Source organism: Nansenia antarctica, assembly GCF_963989245.1.
Source record: "Nansenia antarctica genome assembly, chromosome: 1".
Classification (NCBI taxonomy): Eukaryota; Metazoa; Chordata; class Actinopteri; order Argentiniformes; family Microstomatidae; genus Nansenia; species Nansenia antarctica.
Genome location: NC_137674.1, coordinates 85,793,440 through 85,815,939, shown reverse-complemented (window position 1 = coordinate 85,815,939; position 22,500 = coordinate 85,793,440). Strand labels below are relative to the sequence as shown.

Genomic DNA, 22,500 nt, shown 5'->3' with positions numbered 1-22,500 from the left:
TGCAAAGATATAACATTTTTCTTTACTCACATGGGACAAATGACCCCACCCATGGCTGTTCTAGTGTTAATGACCCCACCCATGGCTGTTCTAGTGTTAATGACCCCACCCATGGCTGTTCTAGTGTTAATGACCCCACCCATGGCTGTTCTAGTGTTAATGACCCCACCCATGGCTGTTCTAGTGTTAATGACCCCACCCATGGATGTTCTAGTGTTAATGACCCCACCCACGGCTGTTCTAGTGTTAATGACCCCAACCGTGGCTGTTCTAGTGTTAATGACCCCCCCACCCATGTCTGTTCTAGTGTTAATGACCCCTAGGGCTGGGACGACGCGTCGACATAGTCGACGTAATCGACTACGTCAATACGTCGACTTGCGTAATGTGCGTCGGTGCGTTGCAAATAAACAACATGGCTGCGACCAGTTACGAGCGACGTGTCATTGATTTTCAACAACGCTTAACTCGCGCTTTTATTTTGAAGACGCGAAAACGAAACCGGAAGTATATAATATCAGAATGTGCCTCTTGTTGTCGTTCAGAGTCAGAGAACAGATACCAAACTGCCGGCATGTTTGCTATAATTATATTACTTGGCAGTAGGTAGTCATCACTCAATGCTCGTCTCATTTACAGAACAGCATGGGTTGCTTACACTGTTTGATCGCGTCATAAAAAATTAACGTCTCACATTGGCGAACATTCACACGGAACACGGAATGGCCGAACTCCGACTGTGCTGTAAAGTGGGTGGAGTATGGACTCCGCACATGCGATAGTATGTATACTACAGTAACGTGCAGTGAGGTCATTGGCTGGGTAGGCAGTGAGCTATTTAAAAAAAACATGCGATTAACGCAGCAGCCAGACTTCAAATGGCATAGCGCATACTATAAAGGCAATCAATAGCCCTTATATCTTTTAACGCAGGCTCGAAACTCACTTCTTCAAGAAGTAGGCCTACTACCAGAATCCTCCCTGTTAAGCACCTATTGTATTTTTTGTTTGCTATTCTTCATTTTGCCTTAAAAAAGCAGTACACTCCTACGTTAAATGCAATTATTGTAAGTCGCTTTGAATAAAAGCGTCGGCTAAATGACTGTAATGTAATGTAGGCTAATATACTATACTATAAAGTCAATCACATAGCCCATATATACTATACTATCAAATAGCTGGTCAAAAATGTCATGTATTGTTATCTCATAACTACACATAGCGTAGCGCAACAGCCTGTATGGCATTGCCTACATTCACCTGCATCTCAACAGGATTTACAGCAGCACGCAAAACAGCTCAATGACAATATAAATTCACCTGCATCAACAACACAGGATTTACAGCATTTGAACCGGCACGCAATAGCCTACATTATCTTAACCATGTAACATGCGTAGGCAAATGTTCGGCTAATTTCTCATCCTTTTCTGCCATCAAATGTAAAAGTTCGACATAATTCCCACGATTGATGGAGCTACTGCTGGGGAAATGTAGAACCGCGGCGCGAACAGCAGAGGATGCCGCTACGGCAAGCCAAACGCAAACTGTCAATCATGCTGTCAGAGGCAGCCTGCACGGTGCCTCAACGTCCATCAATGAAGACAATGTGAGAACAGACTACGCATGCGCAAACCTACGAAACAGTTGGTCTATCACTTCGCATAGCACATAGAGGCACAAGCACAGTCTGCCTCAGCCTCTCGCCAGCAATCAGCTAGCTTTGGGAGCAAACTCTCCTGGTGCCAGGGCATGCAGTATATTTTTAAAACAACACATTTTACATCATTTAATTTTATTTTAACAACATTTTTACACATTAAAGTTAAGAATAATGAGAAAAATAAATAAAAATATTTTAAAAAGACTGATATTCTTTTTCTTTCTTAAATGCCTGGGTGAGGCACTGCCTACCCTGCCTCACCTGACTGCACACCACTGGTATACTAGTATACTAGATAGTAGTATAATCATGAGAGCTTTTATCGACCGGAGATCTCCGACACAGTCGTACATCAATGGCGCGGTTAAGGCTCGGTGCATCCCTACTCTCAAGTATTGTGATTTTCTGTCGTTTTTCTTTTCCCTTTCCCTGTCAGTGTCCCTGTTAGACAAGCCATCATTATGAACAGCTAAGATACTGTAACTTGTTGACCTCCTAACTGTCTCTCGCGACGCGCCCGCCCCACACTTTGAGAAACACTGACCTATAATAATAATAATAACCAGGAGGCAGGCGGGGGGAGAGAGGAGGGGGGGGAGAGAGAGAGGGGGAGAATGTTATATTGTTACTGAGATCGTTATTGTTACTGAGAGGTATAGTTACGGTATTCCGGTTAGAATTTCACTCGAATTGCACTAATTAGAGGATTTTATGTTGGTATTTATTTTGGTATTCCTCCTGAAAATGACTTGAACTTGCCTACTGCATTACTTGCACTTTTCCTTTTATTTGAAGTGAACTTATATTTTATAATATTATATTTTATGTTGGACTGTAAGAAAGAGAGGATATTTTTTGTTGTGGAATATTGCCCTGCAGTGCAGAAGCCTAATTTATATATTTGTACAAGAATAATTGAATAAAATACTGAAATGTTAATAAGAGAAGTTTTTGACATTTATTTTGGGAAAATTAAGTGATACATTAATCGAACAGTAAAAATAATAATCGTTAGACTAATCGACAAATCGAAAAAATTATCGCTAGATTAATCGTTAGAAAAATAGTCGTTTGGGACAGCCCTAATGACCCCACCCATGGCTGTTCTAGTGTTAATGACCCCACCCATGGCTGTTCTAGTGTTAAGAGAATCTGAACGAATGGATCAGGAGGTGGAGAGAGGGATGACAGACTGTATATCTGCATACAGTCGGACCAGACGGATTGTGTGGTTTGTTTTCCTGCTGGTCCCAGCGGTTCTGGGGGACTAGTGAAAAGATAAATAGATTTATGTGACAACGTTGTTCAGGTCCCTGTGGCTGAACAGGCGATTCTACTGGGAAGTCCAAACCTCTGGAGGTGATGAATTACAGCCTCAACCTCATCCATCACCTCCTGTACAGCCCTCCTCAGAACAGCATCATTATTAACACACACACACACACACCTTCCACACACACACACATGCACACGCACACGCACGCTCATATGCACACACACACACACACACACACCGTCCACACACACAGACACACAGACACACACACACACACACACACACACCTTCCACACACACACACACACACACACACCTTACACACACACACACACACACATACCTTCCACACACACACACACACACACACACAGACACACACACACCAATGATCAGACTTTTCTTTAGAAAAATGTGAATACATTTCTGCGTTGTTGAAAACCAACGACGCGTCGCTAGTCAACTAACGCAGCGTGTTTAGTGAGCCTGCTAACAATGTAAAGTAGTGTTCTAGTTAACTAGGTAGCAGTGGGGATTACTCACCCAATCCATTGCTTTGTTGCAGTATTTTGGCTTGACTAGCGAGTTTGTGTTGTGATTCTCAACAACGTTGAAACGTAGTTCCGTGTTTCAAACAGAAAAGTCTAAACATTTTGATCGGTTGCCGACATGCGGACCAAAACACCAGAACGTGTCACATATAAACTCATCTGCTCCATGGATGACAGTTTCTCCTGAACCATAGAACACTCCATAGAACACTCCATAGTACACTCCATAGAACACTTCCAGGGTCAGAACTACCCGCCCCACAGACGCCCTAAAGGTTGCGACCCTGCGACCCTTACTGTACAGCCCTGCTCAGAACGGCATCATTATTAACACGCACACACACACACACACCTTCCACACACACATACACACACACATACACACACACACACACACGCACACAACACACACAGCTTCCACATATATGAGCTCCGTCGTGAAGGCATGTTTCTACCAACTACGCATCATAGCCAAGATCAAGTCCTTCCTCACCCCCAGCGACCTGAGGAGGGTCGTCCTCATGCTAATCTCATCTAGGCTTGACTACTGCAACTCACTCTATGCTGGACTTCCTGATAAGACCATCTACCGCATGCAGCTAGTCCAAAATGCCGCTGCCAGGCTGGTGTCAGGCACCAAAATGAGGGACCACATCTCCCCTGTCCTCATCTCCCTTCACTGGCTCCCAGTGAAGAAGAGAGTGAAGTTCAAAATCTGCACCTTTGTTTTTAAAGCTCTCAACAGTCTCGCCCCACCCTACATCAAGGACCTCCTGGACCAGTCTACCTCCTCAAGGCCCAGACCCAGGCTCAGATCCGATGCCCAACTCAGCCTGAGGGTCCCACGTACCAACCTCAAGAGGATGGGTGACCGTGCCTTTGCGGTGATAGCACCGACCCTGTGGAACGCGCTCCCTTCTGCCATCAAGTTTGCCCCCACTCTGGACTCCTTTAGAGCCAAGTTAAAAACCCACCTCTTCCTAAATGATATTCCCTAAGTCTACTCCCTATTTGTTGTGAATGGTATGCCTGAGATTTACGTTTAAGTCATCTGTGTCTGATTGCTTTCTGTGTTCCTTGTCTTTGTCTTTATCTGTTCCTTTACCCGGGCTGCGCCCCGGGCCGATGTAAAAGTTGGATGGGGGGCGCATTATAAATAAAATTAACATTAACATTAACATTAACATACATATACACACACACACACACACCTTCCACACACACACACACACCTTCCATATACACACACACACACACACACACGCGCACACACACACACACACCTTCCATACACACACACACACATACACACACGCAAACACACGCAAACACACACACACGTCTGATTGACTGCCGATATGAGGACCAAAACACATCAGATCCATGGATCACAGTGTCTCCCAGCTCGTAGAACAGAACACCTTCATAGTAAGAAACAAGAAGGTTGTGACCCCTTACCTCACGCTCTCCGACTTCCTGCTCATGCACTGGTGGAGGAGGAGGTAGTCCTGGGGGGCGCTGTTGGACAGGGAGCCGTGGTGGGCGTGGCGCAGCGGCACGTCGAAGGTGAAGAGGACCGGCTGGCTGGAGTGGACGGAGGCCGAGGCCTTGCGCTCCCCCATCAGAGGGACCAGGGAGCCGGAGACATCTGCAGCCAGGGAGCGGGGCAGATGGGCCGCGGACGACCGGCCATCTGGAGACACCAGGGGAGGGGAGGAGAGGAGAGGACAGCTCTGTCATTGTGTGAATGAACAATAAAACAACAACAACAATGTTGAACAATAAACAACAACAGCAACAACAACAATGTTGAACAATAAAACAACAACAACAACAATGTTGAACAATAAAACAACAACAGCAACAACAATGTTGAACAATAAAACAACAACAGCAACCACAACAGCAACCACAACCACAACAGTGTTGAACAATAAACAACAACAGCGACCACAACAACAACAACAACCACAACAACAACCACAATGTTGAACAATAAACAACCACAAATGCAGCAACAACAACAACAACAACAGCAACAACAACAACCCCAACAACAACCACAACAACAACCATAACAACAACAACAACCACAGCAACAACAACCACAACAACCACAACAACCACAACAACAACCACAACAGCAACCACAACAACCACAACAGCAACATCAACCACAAAAACAACCACAACCACAACCACAACAACAACCACAACAGCAACAACATTTGAGCTTGAATATGAGCAAAAGTAATAATGTAAACATCAGTAGTGCAAGGTTCATTGACAGTATAAGCACCAAATCACTGACAATCCCAGATTTCAACATTTCCATGACCAATGAAAGGTCAAAGGGAAGGAAGGACAATTCTATGTAAGTTTTGAAGCAGTCGTATCCATGTAGGCTTGTGTTCAACAGCTTCCAGTCTCATGTCTCAGAGGATGAGTCAGTCAGTCAGTCAGCCAGTCAGCCAGTCAGTCAGTCAGTCAGTCAGTCCGTCGATCAGTCAGTCAGCCAGTCAGTCAGTCAGTCAGTCAGTCAGTCAGTCCGTCGATCAGTCAGTCAGTCAGTCAGTCAGTCAGTCTACCAGTCAGTCAGTCAGTCAGTTTACCAGTCAGTCAGTCAGTCAGCCAGCCAGTTAGTCAGTCAGTCAGTCAGTCAGTCAGTGAGTGAGTGAGTCAGTCAGTCAGTCAGTCAGTCAACCAGTCAGTCAGTCAGTCAATCAGTCAGTCAGTTAGACAGTCAATCAGTGTCAGTCAGTCAGTCAGTCAGTCAGACAGCAGGACACACGTCCACCTGAGTTATTCTGCTCAGTTGAATCCTATCAGGACCCACATCATAGTGTGTGAGGCCTGTGTGTGTGTGTGTGTGTGTGTGTGTGTGTGTGTGTGAGGCCTGTGTGTATGTGTGTGTGTGAGGCCTGTGTGTGTGTGTGTATGTGTATATATGTGTGTGTGTATGTGTGTGTGTGTGTGTGTGTGTGTGTGTGTGTGTGTGAGGCCTGTGTGTGTGTGAGGCCTGTGTGTGTGTGTGTGTGTGTGTGTGTATGTGTATATATGTGTGTGTGTATGTATGTGTGTGTGTGTGCGTGTGTGTGTGTGTGTGTGTGTGTGTGAACAGCCTGGCCTTTCAGTGTGTGTGTGTGTGTGTGTGTGTGTTGTTTTCTCTGTGACATCTCTGCTATCTGCTAGAGAGAAGACACAACGCAGCCCTGCTGCTGGATATAGACCTGGGCAGAGGGCCAAAACCAGGAAGTGCTCATGACCACATGACCCCTCTCACTCAATCAGAGCTGGAGGAGGAGGGGAGTGGGCGGACCCATGTTCTAGCCACTAACAGAACTGTAGAATTGTGCAGCACAACACAAAAGAACACAAAAGAAAACTTACTTCACCTCAACCTCTTGGTTGGTTTTTATGAGTTTATATAACACTCTAACCGTAATGGGTTAGAAGAAGAAACCTAAAAAGAACATCAAGTTTTGAACTCAAGTTTTGAAAAGAAAAGAATCAGCTTGCATATTAACACTAGAACAGCCATGCCTTTTTTTTACCTACTATAAGAGCCACCTCATTACAATGGAAAGCTGCTATTTACACACACACGGCCACTAGTTGGCCGCTTGTAAATTAGCCTGCCTCCTACACAGAAAAACGGCAAAATAGCTTTACACTAGCTTATCCTGAGGTGATTTTGAAAATGTAAGGATACTGGGGTGGTAGAACTCACATATCTAGGACAAGTCATGAAAGGAGGGTCCTGAAATTTGACCAAGTGCAAAGATAGAACACTTTTCTTTACTCACAGGGGTCAAATGGACCCCATAGTCCTTCGGCCAAACCCCAAAATTGAACATTTAATTACCAAATTCTGGGCAAATTCTAGATGTGATTTTTTAATTCCTATACATCCCTAGATTATGTTTTGATATGATAGACCTTTTGGTTTGGCAGCTTATTAGACCTTTTGGTTTGGCAGCTTATTAGTGGTTATCACCTCTTAAAGGTATGGAGTGCTTTTCTTCAAAACCGGAGTTTTGACAGAAAAAGTCCCCTGCCATATCTTGCTCCCCTTCGCATGATTCGCGCGTAGCCATAGGTGAAAGTGGGCCGGAACGGTCCGGTGCTGCGTTCCGGCAAGACTTTCTGTGCCGGAACGCCGTTGGGGGAAGAGATGCAGCTGCCTGTCAATCAAAATCCGATTGCTGCAGAGTGCAGAAGCAATCGCGATTCACGATCCATAATTTCCAACAAGGAAACACATGGTTGACGTTATGTTTCCTTGCGTCTATTTTAATACCTTTGAAAAGGACACGTTAACCCGCTTTACAGTAGACGCGACTCGACGTGGTTGGGTGGGCACTGAGACAGTCCGACCGGGATTACAGTCGCGCCGTATGGAAGCATATAGTGGACTTTATTCAAATGTTAATGCAATTTGAGATTGCATTTGCATGTTCCACTTTTGCATGCATTCTTTCAGACAATATTCAAATTCAAATGCATTTTCATTTTCATGTACCTGATGTGCACATTCGCTGTCAATATTAAAAAGATAATGCAAAGCCATTTGACGTTTAATTTTCAAAGTCATGCGCTGCTTTGTAGCTGACAAAATTCAAAAGTTCATTCTAATGTGAAAATTACTATGCAATCCCAAAATAGCATATTCATTTGCCACTTTTGCCTGCGTTATTTGAGTCAATATTCAAATTGTAATGCAATAATGTGATACGCAATTGCATTTACATGTTCTAGTAAACACATCCGCTTTGTAGCTGACAACATTCAAATTTTCATTCTAATGTGAAAATTACTATGAAATCCCAAAATAGCATATTCATTTGCCACTTTTGCCTGCGTTATTTGAGTCAATATTCAAATTGTAATGCAATAATGTGATTAGCAATTGCATTTATATGTTCTAGGAAACACATCCGCTCATTAGAATTGCATTTGAATTTGAATATTGTCTGAAAGAATGCATGCAAAAGTGGAACATGCAAATGCAATCTCAAATTGCATTAACATTTGAATTTAGTCCACTATATGCTTCCATAAGCAAGCCGTGTTGCCAGATTGGGCTACTTTTGGTCACACTGGACGGGTGGATTCGGCAGCTTTTAGACTGGTTGGGCTGGAAATTGTCAATTCCATCTGGCAACCCTGGTAGCAAAATATGTGCATACGTATCTGGTAGCCTACTGGTACTTTCAAATCGCATCGTATTATTATTATTATTATTATTATTATTAATAATTACAATTTACAATACAAATACAACAATTGGGGGTCCCTCAAAGAAAATTTGGGCGCACTGCGCGCGCACAACATCAACCTCCAAGGCTTGATTCTGACCCAGGAAAAACCCTGGTATGTACTGTATAACATGATAGCCATCTATGAGCAATGCACTGTATATAAGATGATGACCAAGGGTCTTTCTGCTGCTGACCAAGGGGTTGAGTTCACTTGATGAGGCCCAATTTAGTTTTAGACTCTGTAGGCTACTGTATTTGTTTATTAAGACTTAAGATATATTATCTGCATTTCTCTTGTTTTATAAAATGTTCCAATTATTTTCATTTCTTGTGCTGGTTTAAAATTGCAGGAAACTAGCACAAATAATTGTGTGGGAGAGAGGGGCCGCCGCTATCAAAACGTGCACAGTTTTGGGTCGCTCCACCACCAAAAACTCTCACTCCAAACTTTTGGTGAAACTTGGCAGCCCTAAAGTGTTTCTAATTTCGACACCAACACCACGATGTGTGTGTTCAGGGATGCATGAAGCTGGGGGCAGGAGGAGAACAATATGAAACGATGAAGGTTGGGGTAGTAGCCTATAGTTCCTGTAAGAAACTCAAACCACTTTCACCCCTGCGCGTAGCTGTGCTGTGATTGTGATAGAGACATGAGCCCTTTCATGTTCTTTATGCGCCTGAGTCTCCTAAACACGTAGAGACCAACCCTGAGTCGATCAATGATTCCTACGATGAGCTGTGGTAACTTTCCCGCACCTACCCCCTACCGGTGAATGCCTAATTTTTGCGGTTTTCCGGAGGTAATATGCGGTAGGTGCGGGAAAGTTACCATAGCTCAGCGTAGGCAGCTCTGAACGACTCGGGGTTGGTCTCTACTTGTTCAGGAGACCCAGGCGCATAAAAAACATCTGGCTCATGTCTCTATCACAAGCACAGCCCGAGCTACGTGCGACTCACGCGAAGGGGAGCAGAATATGGCAGGGCACTTTTTTTCTTCTTCTTTTTTTTGTGAACCCGAATGCAGGACACTGAGGCAGATGAAAGGTCAAACCCATGGATGGGTACATTTATTGTTTTCTGAATTTTTATGTTTAAATATACAAATGATACATGATCTACTTAAAATATTTCCATAACTTTCCAGAATAGAAATCTAATCAGTAAAAAAAGATCTAAAACTAATCTAAGCAAGCCTTTAGAATATGGATAATAAAACATACAATACATAACATAACATAAAATAAAATAAAAATCTTACTATACTCCTCTTACTGTATTGTCTTTATATAATGTACGTAAAGCACTTTGAATTGTCCTTGTCGTATGAAATGTGCGATACAAATAAACTTGCCTTGCCTAAACCCTTTTTGAAGGTTTTGTTTATGTCCAGGTTTCACATATCTCTGTAGTTACATGTTCAGTGAGTGAGTCTAGTTGCTGGTGACCGCTAGGACCATAGGCAGATACCTTGCCTTCATTGACTTTTTCAGATCCAAGGTCAACAACATTCGCTCTCTGATGCCCAGCTCTTCCTCTCTGTCTCCCTCTGCTACCAACCCCTCGCCTGGGAGTTTGCCATCTCTCCCATGTTTCACAGAGGTTCAACAGAGCCACATTATGGAAATCCTTAGAGGAATGAAATCATGCACTTGCGCCCTGGACCCCATTCCCACTGCTCTGCTCAAGTCATACGCCAACCTTGCCTTCCTGTCCAAGGTGCTAGTGAAGGAAGTTGCTTCCCAACTCCAGAATCACCTCAAACACAACAACCTGTTTGAAAGATTTCAGTCAGGCTTTCGCTCAGCCCACATTACAGAAACGGCTATGCTAAGGGTGACGAATGAACTGCTGATGACATCCTCCTGGACCTGACAGCAGCATTTGACATGGTGGATCACACTATCCTCCTAGAGCGCTTCCACACCACCATTGGACTCTCAGACTCTGCACTGAAGTGGTTTCAGTCCTATCTCTCTGGCAGGACTGAATACGTCTCACTGGGAGGATGCAAGTCCAGACTTCTCCCTGTTAGCTGTGGTGTTCCACAGGGGTCGGTTCTCGGCCCCATCCTCTTCATCACCTACATGCTCCCCCTCGGTCGTGTCATCACCAGATATGGGATGTCTTTCCATTGTTATGCTGATGACACACAGCTCTACATTAAACTTAGAACTTGTCCATGCCTTTGACTACTGCAATCCGCTCTTCATCGGGATTCCTGGCAAAAGCATACAGAAGCTGCCATACATCTAGAACAGCGCTGCCAGGATCCTGATGAGAGTCCACAAATACAAGCACATAACCCCCGTTCTACACTCACTACACTGGCTCCCTGTCTCATTCAGGGTTGACTACAAAGTCCTTCTTCTCACCCACAAATGCATCAACGGACACGCACCTCCCTATCTACAAGAACTCATCACTCCACAAACCTCCACCCGCACCCTCAGGTCTTCAAACAGTTTGCTCCTCCAGGTCCCCAATACCAGGCTCCGCACCATGGGGGACCGAGCCTTCTGTTCGGCTGCGTCGTGCCTGTGGAACAGCCTTCCTAGCCAGCTAAGGGCAGTACAGAGCCTGTGGAACAGCCTTCCTAGCCAGCTAAGGGCAGTACAGAGCCTGTGGAACAGCCTTCCTAGCCAGCTAAGGGCAGTACAGAGCCTGTGGAACAGCCTTCCTAGCCAGCTAAGGGCAGTACAGAGCCTGGACTCTTTTAAGACAGGCCTTTGACTGTTGAACTGTGTTCATTCTTGTTTTTAACTTATTATGTTTTTGTTTTTTTTACTCTGTAGCACTCTGAGATTCTTTTGAATGAAAAGTGCAATACAAATAAAATGCATTATTATTATTTATAGTTAATAACACTTTAGTTAGCTAGCTAAACTAGCAAAGTAGCCTGTTGTGTACCCAGGCTTGAGACAGGGTTTTATATTGTAGTAATATTAATGTAACTTACATTAAATTTACAGAAGATTCTTTGTTTGTAGCCCCTCTAAGTTGTAATGAGATCTGCCCCAATTACTGCACCCTGACAATATTTTAGTTTAGAATAAAGTTGGTAATTTAATGTCAAACTAGATGTATTCCTCTATTTCAGAGACCCACATCATCAGCAGTAAGTGTAAGTCTAATGATGGATCCAACTTCAGGTGAATGCAGCAGCAACCTGCCAAGAAAGCGGCATGGACAGCATCATCCACTGCTCTGATGATGGACAGCATCATCCACTGCTCTGATGATGGACAGCATCATCCACTGCTCTGATCATGGACAGCATCATCCACTGCTCTGATCATGGACAGCATCATCCACTGCTCTGATGATGGACAGCATCATCCACTGCTCTGATCATGGACAGCATCATCCACTGCTCTGATCATGGACAGCATCATCCACTGCTCTGATCATGGACAGCATCATCCACTGCTCTGATCATGGACAGCATCATCCACTGCTCTGATGATGGACAGCATCATCCACTGCTCTGATGATGACTCGCACTCAAACCTGGTGTCACCCCAAAACCTGGACTCATGGAGAACTTTGTTGAGACCGGCAGAAATCAGAAAACATCTCCCAATTTTGGACCACACCTACCACCGGACTCCATACACCTACAGCTTTCACTGCCTTGTGGGCTAAATAAATGTAACTGTTCATCTGCCTCCGCCTCAGTGTCCTGCATTCGGGTCCACTCCCGTACAGAACGTAGGCTAACACACATTTTAAATGACAGCAGTCCATACTTTAAGGGGGGATAAGGTATTAAACTACCAACAACAAGGTCCAACAAGGTCTATCACATCAAATAATAATCTAGGGATGTATAGTAATTAATTACTGTCTTTATCCAATCTGTGGTCCAAATGTTCTTTAAAGATATGCAAATTAACTCATATTTTAAGTAGATAATGCATAATTTGCATATTTATGTAGTCTATTTGTACTTAAAACACACATGGTGTGGGCCTGTGCTACTGAAGATGGGGGTTGTATGACGATCATATGCTCAGGACATTGACTGTTCTTCTATGGTCAGCTGAGGAATGACTTCCTGGAATGATTATAGGCCATAGTGACATCACAGGTGACTGCCCCTTTTCACCCCTTGACCAGCTCTAGGGAAGGTGATAGGCTATGGCCTGTGACTGTATCTGCATATTGTGTATAAATAAGGGTGTGACCCAAGGGGGGGTCTCTTTACCAGCCCAGCCCAGCAGAGGAGAACAGACACCAGGCTCCAGTGTTGGTATATGTTTACCCTGTTTTTGTACTTTAATTAAATCGTCTTAAACTCAATAACTGTTCTTTGATTCATAACCAATAAGATAAATACACAACATAAATGGCGAGCCTAAAACCCGGAGTCTATAAGGGGAAATCTACGTTTGAAAACTGAAGCTGCAAGAAAGGTATGATTGTGTGGAACAGCGGTGTTTTCAAACATTTTCTTTGAGACTAAAACAACCTTAAAGTAGAGTATCTTGTTGGAATAGAAACAAACCTTTCATAATCTTTAAGCTGGGGTTGGTGAGGGCCGAATTTGGAAATTCGTTTTTTGTAAATATAGTGTTTGTATGGTATTATGGAATATCGTGTGTGTCTGTGTAAAATTGTGTAAAATTGTGTTTATGGAACAAGTATTCCTAATTTGATAAAGTGTAATTGGACTGTGAAGTCTATTTTGTAAGAAAGAGCATTATTGTAATAGATTAAGAAATCAAAGTATTTTGGGAGCCATTGTCCTTTGTCAGCGGAGCAAAAACACGCACGCTCAGGCACGCGCGGACACAAAGAGGCCTTTAGGATCTCTGTGAAGAGACAGTGGAAAAAGCATATGAGTATTTGAATGAGATTTAGTTTGGTAACTAATAGTTTAACTGCATTGAAAGATAATCTTGATATTGCTGTGTCGTTCGTGAATGTAATTTGTTTGTGAAAACAAAGTTGTGTTAAGTGATTGATTAAAGCGAAAACAGAGGCCGCGGCTTTCTTCAAGAGATGGGTGAGTAACAAAGGGTTGTTAAATTGACCCCCCTGCTTTCTTCCCTCTGGCCTATTCAAACAGGCTACAGACACGCAGGGAAGCTGAATTTGATTGTTACATTACTCATAAAGATAAATCCATTCACATAGATTATAGTATTTATAAAGATAGAGATATAGTGAATTGATCTCGGGGTATTTTAAATAGTTTAAAGGTACGGTTACTAGGAAAACAGAGGAGTTTACACGGGGAACGCGCGCATGTGCAAACATTACACACACGGAGACGCGCGCATGTGCATTCATTTTCACACACAGCAGTGAGCGCGGAGCTCACTTTCAAATCCTTTCTTTCATTTTCATTTTGTGATAAAGTTGTGATCGCAGAATCACGAAAGTTAAGCATAGTTTGTTAAAAGTAAAAGAATAGATTGTGACTTTAGGTTAGATTCAAAGCATATGAGGCAACTTGTGCGTGAGCATAGACAGGGCTGCTTTCCCTGAGCAGAATCACAGCAGGGTCACAGCAGGATATTTATCACCCCCAATAAAACGACTCTCTGCCTGCTTGCACAGAATGTTGACGAGAGATCTGTAGAGATCATTCATAGATTGATGTTTGTAAATGACTGTTGAATATTACATTACTTGTTTAATTACTAATTGGTTAAAATAATAATTCAGATCATTCATTGTCTGTTTCACAAAACAATTGATTGATTCCACAGATTTGATCAATGTCTGTGACTGTCTAATGAAAAACCATTCTGAATAATAATTCTTTTGTTAAATATTTTGATAACAGCTAATTGACTCCACAGGTATTAAATCAATGTATATGATTATATAATGAATAATTCTAACTAATCATTCATTCCTTTCATTTAACAGTTGATTTATTCTACAGGTTGTAATTAATATTTGTAATTTACATATTTTATTTTAGTTAGGTCATTTCCACAGTGTTTGATTAAGGAATAGCAGAATAGTACATATTTGATAGTTGAGCAGTAAAAGGGCTTTTGTAAATCAGTGAATACTTAGGTGTTGACCAGCCTTTGGGATTTGATAATTGTGTTGACCAGAACTGTAATTAGTATTGAATGAGCAATTAAGTGACACATATTCATACACAATAAGGAAAAAACATTTAAGTAAAAAACACACACATAGATTACATTTAGATTAAAACACACACATAGATCAGATTTAAGTTAATACTACACTGACATACATAAGAGGCCAATCTGTTATTCTGAGTTGTAGGGTTCTGTGTGGACAGTTAATACAGTTAAATTGGACTAGCATTTGTTTAGCAAACAAGGCAATAAGGAGGTGGGTTGTAAGAAAAGTACACCTTATAGAATATTTTCAGCATATTGAGCAGTATAAATCAATCAGCTTAAGATGGGGGCAAATTCAACGAAGATGTTAAAAGATATTAGTGAACATAGTGGAATATTGGCTACTTTATCCCCTATGGCTGTAGTAGAAAAAATGAATCCTCTTGTTAAGGTAATTAGCAAAATGTCAACGAAATGGAATAGTTGTTGGGCAGACATTGAACAGCCGTGGCCGAAAGAGGGCACCTTCAACTTACGAGTTATTGCAACTTTAGAGGTACTTATTAAAACCTATAAAGCAAACCAGAAAAAGGCAAAGAATAGATCAGAAAAACGCAGGTTAGAGTTAGCTATTTTAGAGCTATTTAAGGTAGAGGGGCAGAAATTAGCATCAGCTTGGAATGAGACAACAGCACAGATGGGAACAGAAAAGAAAAATGAATTGGCCAAAACACTTGAGGAGAAATTGAACATTCCATTCACAAACATGTGTCCAGTCTCCAGTCCCCCTCCATATGCTAAGGCACTGGAGGACCATTCCCAGAAGAAGGAGCCAAGGGGAAAAGGGGAGGACAAGAGTGACGAGGAAGATGACAGCGAAGATGGCAGTGAAGACTCAAGTGATGACGACAATGCAGATGGAGGCTACAACGCTCAGGTCAGGAAGATGATAGCCACAGCCGAAAAGAAAGGTGGGAGAAGACGCCGGGAGAAAGCGGAAAGAGAGGAAGGAAGACACCACAGATGGCTGAAGGAGCAACGAGAAAGGGAGGAAGAGGAAGATTGTCATCGAATGTCATCAAATACATTAAAGAACTGTCCAGTGCTGATTCGGGGTAACAAGATGGAATATCATCCTTGGAATCATACAGATCTGTCTGAAGTGATAGAGAAACTCCCCGTTCTGGAGGATGGAGGCCACGCGTGGACGACAGAGGTAGACGTGAGACTGACAGGAACGCAAGCAGCGATGGGAGACCTGAAAAGACTCTTAGCTTTTATTGCAGGATTGGATACAATGCAGGAAATATTGATGAAGGCAGGACTTCATAGATATATCAATACATCAGTCTATGATCCAGAGCTCTTTGCAGCAAACAGAGGCAGGCTGTGGAAGGCAATCAGAGAGACTTACCCTACTCACATTCACCCAGACAATATCATTGTGAAGCCACTGGGGGGAGATGAGAATCCCAGGGGTTTTGTTGCCCGTGTGCACTCTCAATGGAGAAGTGTGACAGGGAAGGACGCTGAAGATAACCCCTTAGAAAAATCCATAATCAGGGAAAAAATACAACAAGGTCTTCCTACCCCAGTTAAGGATAAGCTAGCAGAAGTGGTGGGGCTACGACACATGAACAAAGCTGTTTATATAGACCACGTAGCTCATCAAGTTGAGTTATATCGAAAGAATATTCAGATACAGAAGACACAAGACGAAGAGTCACTCAGAATATTGACTCATGTGCAATTGACTGAAAGCAAGAGGAACATAGAGGGAGTGCAGGCTTTAGCTCCACAGCAACAGCCACCTGGGGTGCAAACTGCTACTTACCAGTCATACCCACAGGGGCCACAAGGGGGGTATCCATACCCACAAGGGCCACCAGGGGTGCAAGCGGTTCCATACCAGCCGTACACACAGCCTGGCCAAGGACCACCACCAGGGGGATGGACAGCAGCAGGGAAGAAGATGCTAGGACCATGTTACCAATGCGGCCAGAATGGACATCTAGCCTGTACCTGCTACAACAGGCCCCAGGGGGGCGCAGGGGGGAGCCAAGGAGGAGGATATTGGCCCCCTGCTACACCTGCTCCAGGAGTGATGAACCTCTACGAAGGCCCAGCAGCTGGCCTATAGGGGTGCCCGGAAGATCCGAGTGGGAGGTGCCAGCTGGTGGTGACAAAGAAGCCTGAAGACGCCACGCACCTTCCTATGTCTGGAGAATATGTGAAGACAATCGGATTTGAGGGAATTAAACAGCTGATTCCTACAACTGAGCTTGTAGACTTAGAGTACAAGGGACAGAGAGCAACTCTGTCAATACTTGTGTCAGAACACACGCCAACAGGGCTGCTAGGGAGAGATGCTCTATGCCAATTGAACTGTACAGTAAAATGCACACCTGACGGCTGTCAGGTGACGATGCCATCCGGTGCTCAGATTCCATCGACAGCCAGAGTGATTAAGCATAGAACAGACCTACAAGCTTTGCCTTTAAAGGGAGCTGATATAGAATATTGGGTTGATGGGTCTTGTTACCGGGTAGGAGAAACTTTGTGCGCTGGGTATTCCTTAGTTAAAGCACAGAATTCAAAGTTTATTGTGGAACAGGCTGAGGCAGTTCCTCAGCCTTGCTCAGCTCAGTTGGCTGAGTTGATTGCCCTCACAGAAGCATGCAACTTGGGAACCGGACGGAGAGTGACAGTGTACACCGACTCTGCCTATGCACATAATGTTTGTCATTTTAATGGAGCTGTATGGAGGGGGCGGGGTTTTAAGAGAACTGATGGTACGCCTATACAGCACCACGCACAGATCATGAAGCTGTTACAAGCCATGATGAAGCCAAAGGAATTAGCCATAGTGAAGTGTGCCGCACACAGGTCTGAATCATCACATGTCACACAAGGTAACAGGGCTGCAGAGGATGCAGCCAAAGCCATTACAGGAGCAGACAAGGCAGGTAAAGGTCTTCTGGTCGCACATGAAATGCAATTACAGGGCATGGTCACACTTGAGGATTTATTGATGTTACAGAGTAGAGCAACTACGTTAGACAAGAACGTTTGGCTAGCAAGGGGGGCAAGTCAGGATGACACAGGTCTATGGAGGAATCATGAGGGGTTGGTTGTAGCACCCTCAGATTTATTAGGCATGTTAATACGGGAAGCTCATGGATTAGCACATGTGGCAAGGGGGGAGGTAAGACGCAAGATCACCAAGGAATATGGGTTTTGGAGTCCATATTTGATGGAACAGATTGACCATGCTTTAGGTCAATGTGGGGTATGTTGGAGAAACAACATCAGAGTGGGTACACCAGTGGTGTCTGGGCATATCCCTACCCCAATAGGGCCACGGGTGGTGGACAGGGGGGTGGATGTACAGAGTAGGCAGGATGTTGTGCCAACAGGTGCCGAGGTTCCCAGAGAACCTGAGAAGGAGGAGCTACGACGAGATGCTGTGATGTTGCCAGAGCCAGTGGCAATGCCAGTGTTACAGCCAGTGACATTACCGGCAATGCCTGAAACCGAGGGGACAGTGGAAAGCTGTCCAGATGCCAATGAACCAGAAACCAACGAAGCAGAGAGTGTTGACAGTCTGGAGTTCCAGCCTGGGAGTGTCCAAAGCTTGGACACCTGTGCTACTGGGGATGCTGGCGAATGCCTGCATCATGCTTCAGATGATGCTGAGGGCGACTCCCCAGACCTTGATCAGCGAGGGAGGGGACCAGACGACTGCCTGAACCTCAATGACACTGACGGACGACGACCAGTTAGGAAAAGATTAAAGACTACGCATAGGGTAGTGAAGCAGCAGATCAAAGGGAACGACGGGAATGGACAGCAGATGATAGCATGGCTGGAAACGGTCTTAGGGGCATGGGAAACTTATTTTGCTAAGATAGGAGCACCTATTATAGCAGACATGATTTTTGACTTTCTTAGGAGACAGGGCCTCATTGACTGTTTTTGGAAAATCAGTCACTCAGTCCACGTTGATGAACTTTTCAGAAGACTAGTCCTCACCTGAGGTGAAGATCTATGCATTAATGCATTCCCTTTGTCCTGTGCTTACTGTTGGGGAATTATGTGTTATGATAACTGAATGTCATTATTTGTGTATTGTTTGTTTATTTCTATATCGTATGTGATTGATGTCAGTTGAGAAGTGATGTGGTGGTTATGCAAAGATAGGAAAGAAGTTCTGTTCCTAGCGCAACGAAGAAAAAGCTCCTGACTAGGAAAGGTTATCAATCTGAGACAGCGGTAAAGGTTGTTCTGAAGATGCAAGAAACAAGAAGACGTTGGTCGTTGGAAGTTTTTGTGTTGAAATATGTATGATGTACTGTGTTTAGATTAATTTGTATTGTTGTTTTTAGGATTCTTTTTTATTGTTGATTGTTTTGTATTTGGTTTATATGATATTTTTGGTTGCTGGTACTGGTGCTGGGTTAGTCTGTGTCATTATGTTTCTTGTGTTGTGTGTTGGTGTAGTTTTTCTGTCTGTTGTTGTTTATTTTATATTTTTATATATATATTTTTTTTTTCTTTGATTTCTTAGTTGCAGTATGTGGGGTTTTGTGTTTTTGTTTTATGTGGTCGTTTAGTTTTCCGAGGGGGGAATATGTAGTATATTTGTACTTAAAACACACATGGTGTGGGCCTGTGCTACTGAAGATGGGGGTTGTATGACGATCATATGCTCAGGACATTGACTGTTCTTCTATGGTCAGCTGAGGAATGACTTCCTGGAATGATTATAGGCCATAGTGACATCACAGGTGACTGCCCCTTTTCACCCCTTGACCAGCTCTAGGGAAGGTGATAGGCTATGGCCTGTGACTGTATTTGCATATTGTGTATAAATAAGGGTGTGACCCAAGGGGGGGTCTCTTTACCAGCCCAGCCCAGCAGAGGAGAACAGACACCAGGCTCCAGTGTTGGTATATTATGTATACTGTAGTTGTTGGTTTGAGGGATATGAAGAAGGACTAGGAGCACATGGTTAATGTGTAAACAAGAGCTGTGTTTATTGCACACTCTGCATTCACTTCCTCATTCACACTTCCTGGTCGCCTTAAATACACCTCATCACCCTGCTAAGGCACCTGGGTAATGTAGTGAATTCGCCCTGATCACTCAGTGGGTGTCTAGTCACCACACAGGTCCCCCCCAGAATTCACAAACACTGACTTCCCATAACGTGCCGGAGCTCGGAGGACTCGTCCAAAGCGATTACGGGACTCCGGAACTTGGGCTGGACGGAAATCTCTTGGCTGCTGACAGCCTGGCCCGGAACCACTGGGAGGTTTTTTTGTTGTGCTTGTAGGAGGGCGGCCACGACGTGGTGGACGGGCCACCTCCACAGCCCGTTCTCCATCTAGATGAGCTGTCTTCAGGCGGTCCACTGAGATATGCTCCATACTTCCCCCTATGTCAATGATAAAGGTCTTGTCGCCTGTCTCCACAACTCTGTAGGGGCCATCGTAAGGCGGCTGTAGAGGGTTCCTATGTGCGTCGTGGCGGATGAACACATATCTTGCTGATTGGAGATCCAGAGGGACATGGATACGTGGCAGGCTGTGATTTGAAGTAGGGGTCGGCATAAAGGCACTTGCCTTGTCCCATAGATTACGAAGTTGTTCTGGTGCAGACCAGGGAACGTTAACAGAGGGGAAAAAATCACCCGGTACTCTAAGGGCCTGGCCATAAACAAGCTCTGCAGAAGAAGAGAGGAGGTCCTCCTTAGGTACAGTACGAAGTCCCAGCATCACCCAGGGTAGCCTGTCGATCCAGCTATTGCCCTGGAGGTCCACTTTCAGGGCTGCTTTCATGGAACGGTGAAATCGCTCACACAGGCCCTTGGCCTGGGGATGATATGCTGCAGTCCGATGGAGTGAAATACCCAACTGTTGGGTGATAGAGGTCCACAATTGTGAGGTGAATTGTGGTCCCCGGTCTGAGGAGAGGTCAGAGGGAACCCCGAACCGGGCGATCCAAGTACCAATGAATCCGCGGGCCACCTCAGCTGTCGTTGTTCCCGACAGTGGAACCACCTCTGGCCACCGTGTCGTTCTGTCCACCATTGTCAAGAGATGGGTGAACCCTCCAGAAGGAGGAAGAGGTCCAACTAAATCCACGTTGATGTGGTCAAAGCGCCTTTCTGGGACTGTGAACTGCTCCAATGGTGCCTTCACATGTCGATGGACTTTTGTGAGCTGGCATGCGATGCATGTTTTGACCCAGTCGCGAATGTCCTTCTTCATGCCATGCCAGACAAATTTTTCTGTCACCAGACGCTGTGATGGCTTCCGGCCTGGGTGTGACAAGCCATGTATGACATCGAAAACCTTCCGTCTCCACATCTTGGGTGCCAGAGGACGGGGCTGGCCAGTAGAGACATCGCATAGCAGTGTCGTACCCTTATCGTCAAAAGGGACATCCACCAACCGAAGCCCTGTAGTCGCCGTCCGAAAGGCCTGAATGTCAGGGTCTGCATCTTGGTCCACAGCCATGCGGGCATAATCGATGCCGAGGTGGACGGTGCTTGTGAAGGTGCGAGAAAGGCAGTCAGCCACGACGTTCTGCTTTCCTGCTACATGTTGTATGTCTGTAGTAAATTCAGAAACGTAGGAGAGATGACGCTGTTGCCTGGCTGACCATGGCTCCGACAGTTTAGACATGACAAAAGTTAAAGGCTTGTGGTCTACAAAAGCAGTGAATGGTCGAGCCTCTAGGAGGAAACGGAAATGTCTGACTGCCAGGTAAAGGGCTAGTAGCTCACGGTCGAACGTGCTGTATTTCTGCTCACTAGCACGGAGCTGCCGGCTAAAAAAAGCGAGAGGCTGCCAAACCCCGTCAATCTGCTGCTCTAAAACAGCACCAACTGCGCGGTCTGAGGCATCAGATGTCAAGGCAATGGGGGCATCTGGCACTGGATGTGCTAGCATGGTTGCATTTGCAAGAGCTTCCTTGGTGGCAGAGAATGATCCTGACATTTCACTGGACCAGTCAACAATGTGCTTGGGAGGCTTGCCCTTGAGGGCCCCATACAGGGGTCGCATGAGGCAGGCTGCTTGTGGAATAAAGCGATGATAAAAATTCACCATACCCAGGAACTCCTGTAGGGCCTTCACTGTTGTGGGGCGTGGGAACTGCAGCACCGCCTTCACCTTTAAGGGCAGTGTGGTTGCACCGGCAGAAGTGATGTGATGGCCGAGAAAATCAATGGAGGGCACCCCAAACTGGCATTTTGCTGGATTGACAATCAAGCCGTGCTGCTGCAATTGAGCAAAAAGGAGGCGGAGGTGTGACATGTGTTCTGCCTTGGATGTACTGGCCACCAGGATATCATCAAGGTAAACAAAAAGAAAAGGCAGATCACGCAACACTGAGTCCATCAACCGCTGAAAGGTTTGGGCGGCATTCTTCAGGCCGAAAGGCATTCGTAAATATTCAAAGAGGCCAAACGGTGTGATGACTGCCGTTTTGGTGATGTCTTGAGGATGGACTGGCACTTGGTGATATCCTCGAATGAGATCCACCTTTGAAAAAATAACTGCTCCTGCCAGGTGGGCTGAGAAATCCTGAATGTAGGGAACTGGATACCGGTCAGGCGTAGTGGCATCATTAAGCCGCCGGTAATCACCACACGGGCGCCAGCCTCCATTGGCCTTGGGAACCAGGTGCAAAG

At 44.7% G+C, this 22,500-nt stretch overlaps 1 protein-coding gene across 1 annotated transcript in view; it reads right to left on the bottom strand.

The window, feature by feature from the left end:
* gab2 (GRB2-associated binding protein 2) overlaps positions 1–22,500 on the bottom strand; it is a gene marked incomplete at both ends in the record, with an annotated part of 91,428 nt that overhangs the window by 17,672 nt on the left and 51,256 nt on the right. The window contains one exon of the mRNA XM_080536045.1: positions 4,949–5,183. Coding sequence (XP_080392171.1) covers positions 4,949–5,183 — 235 coding nt within the window. The remainder of the gene's footprint in view (positions 1–4,948; positions 5,184–22,500) is intronic.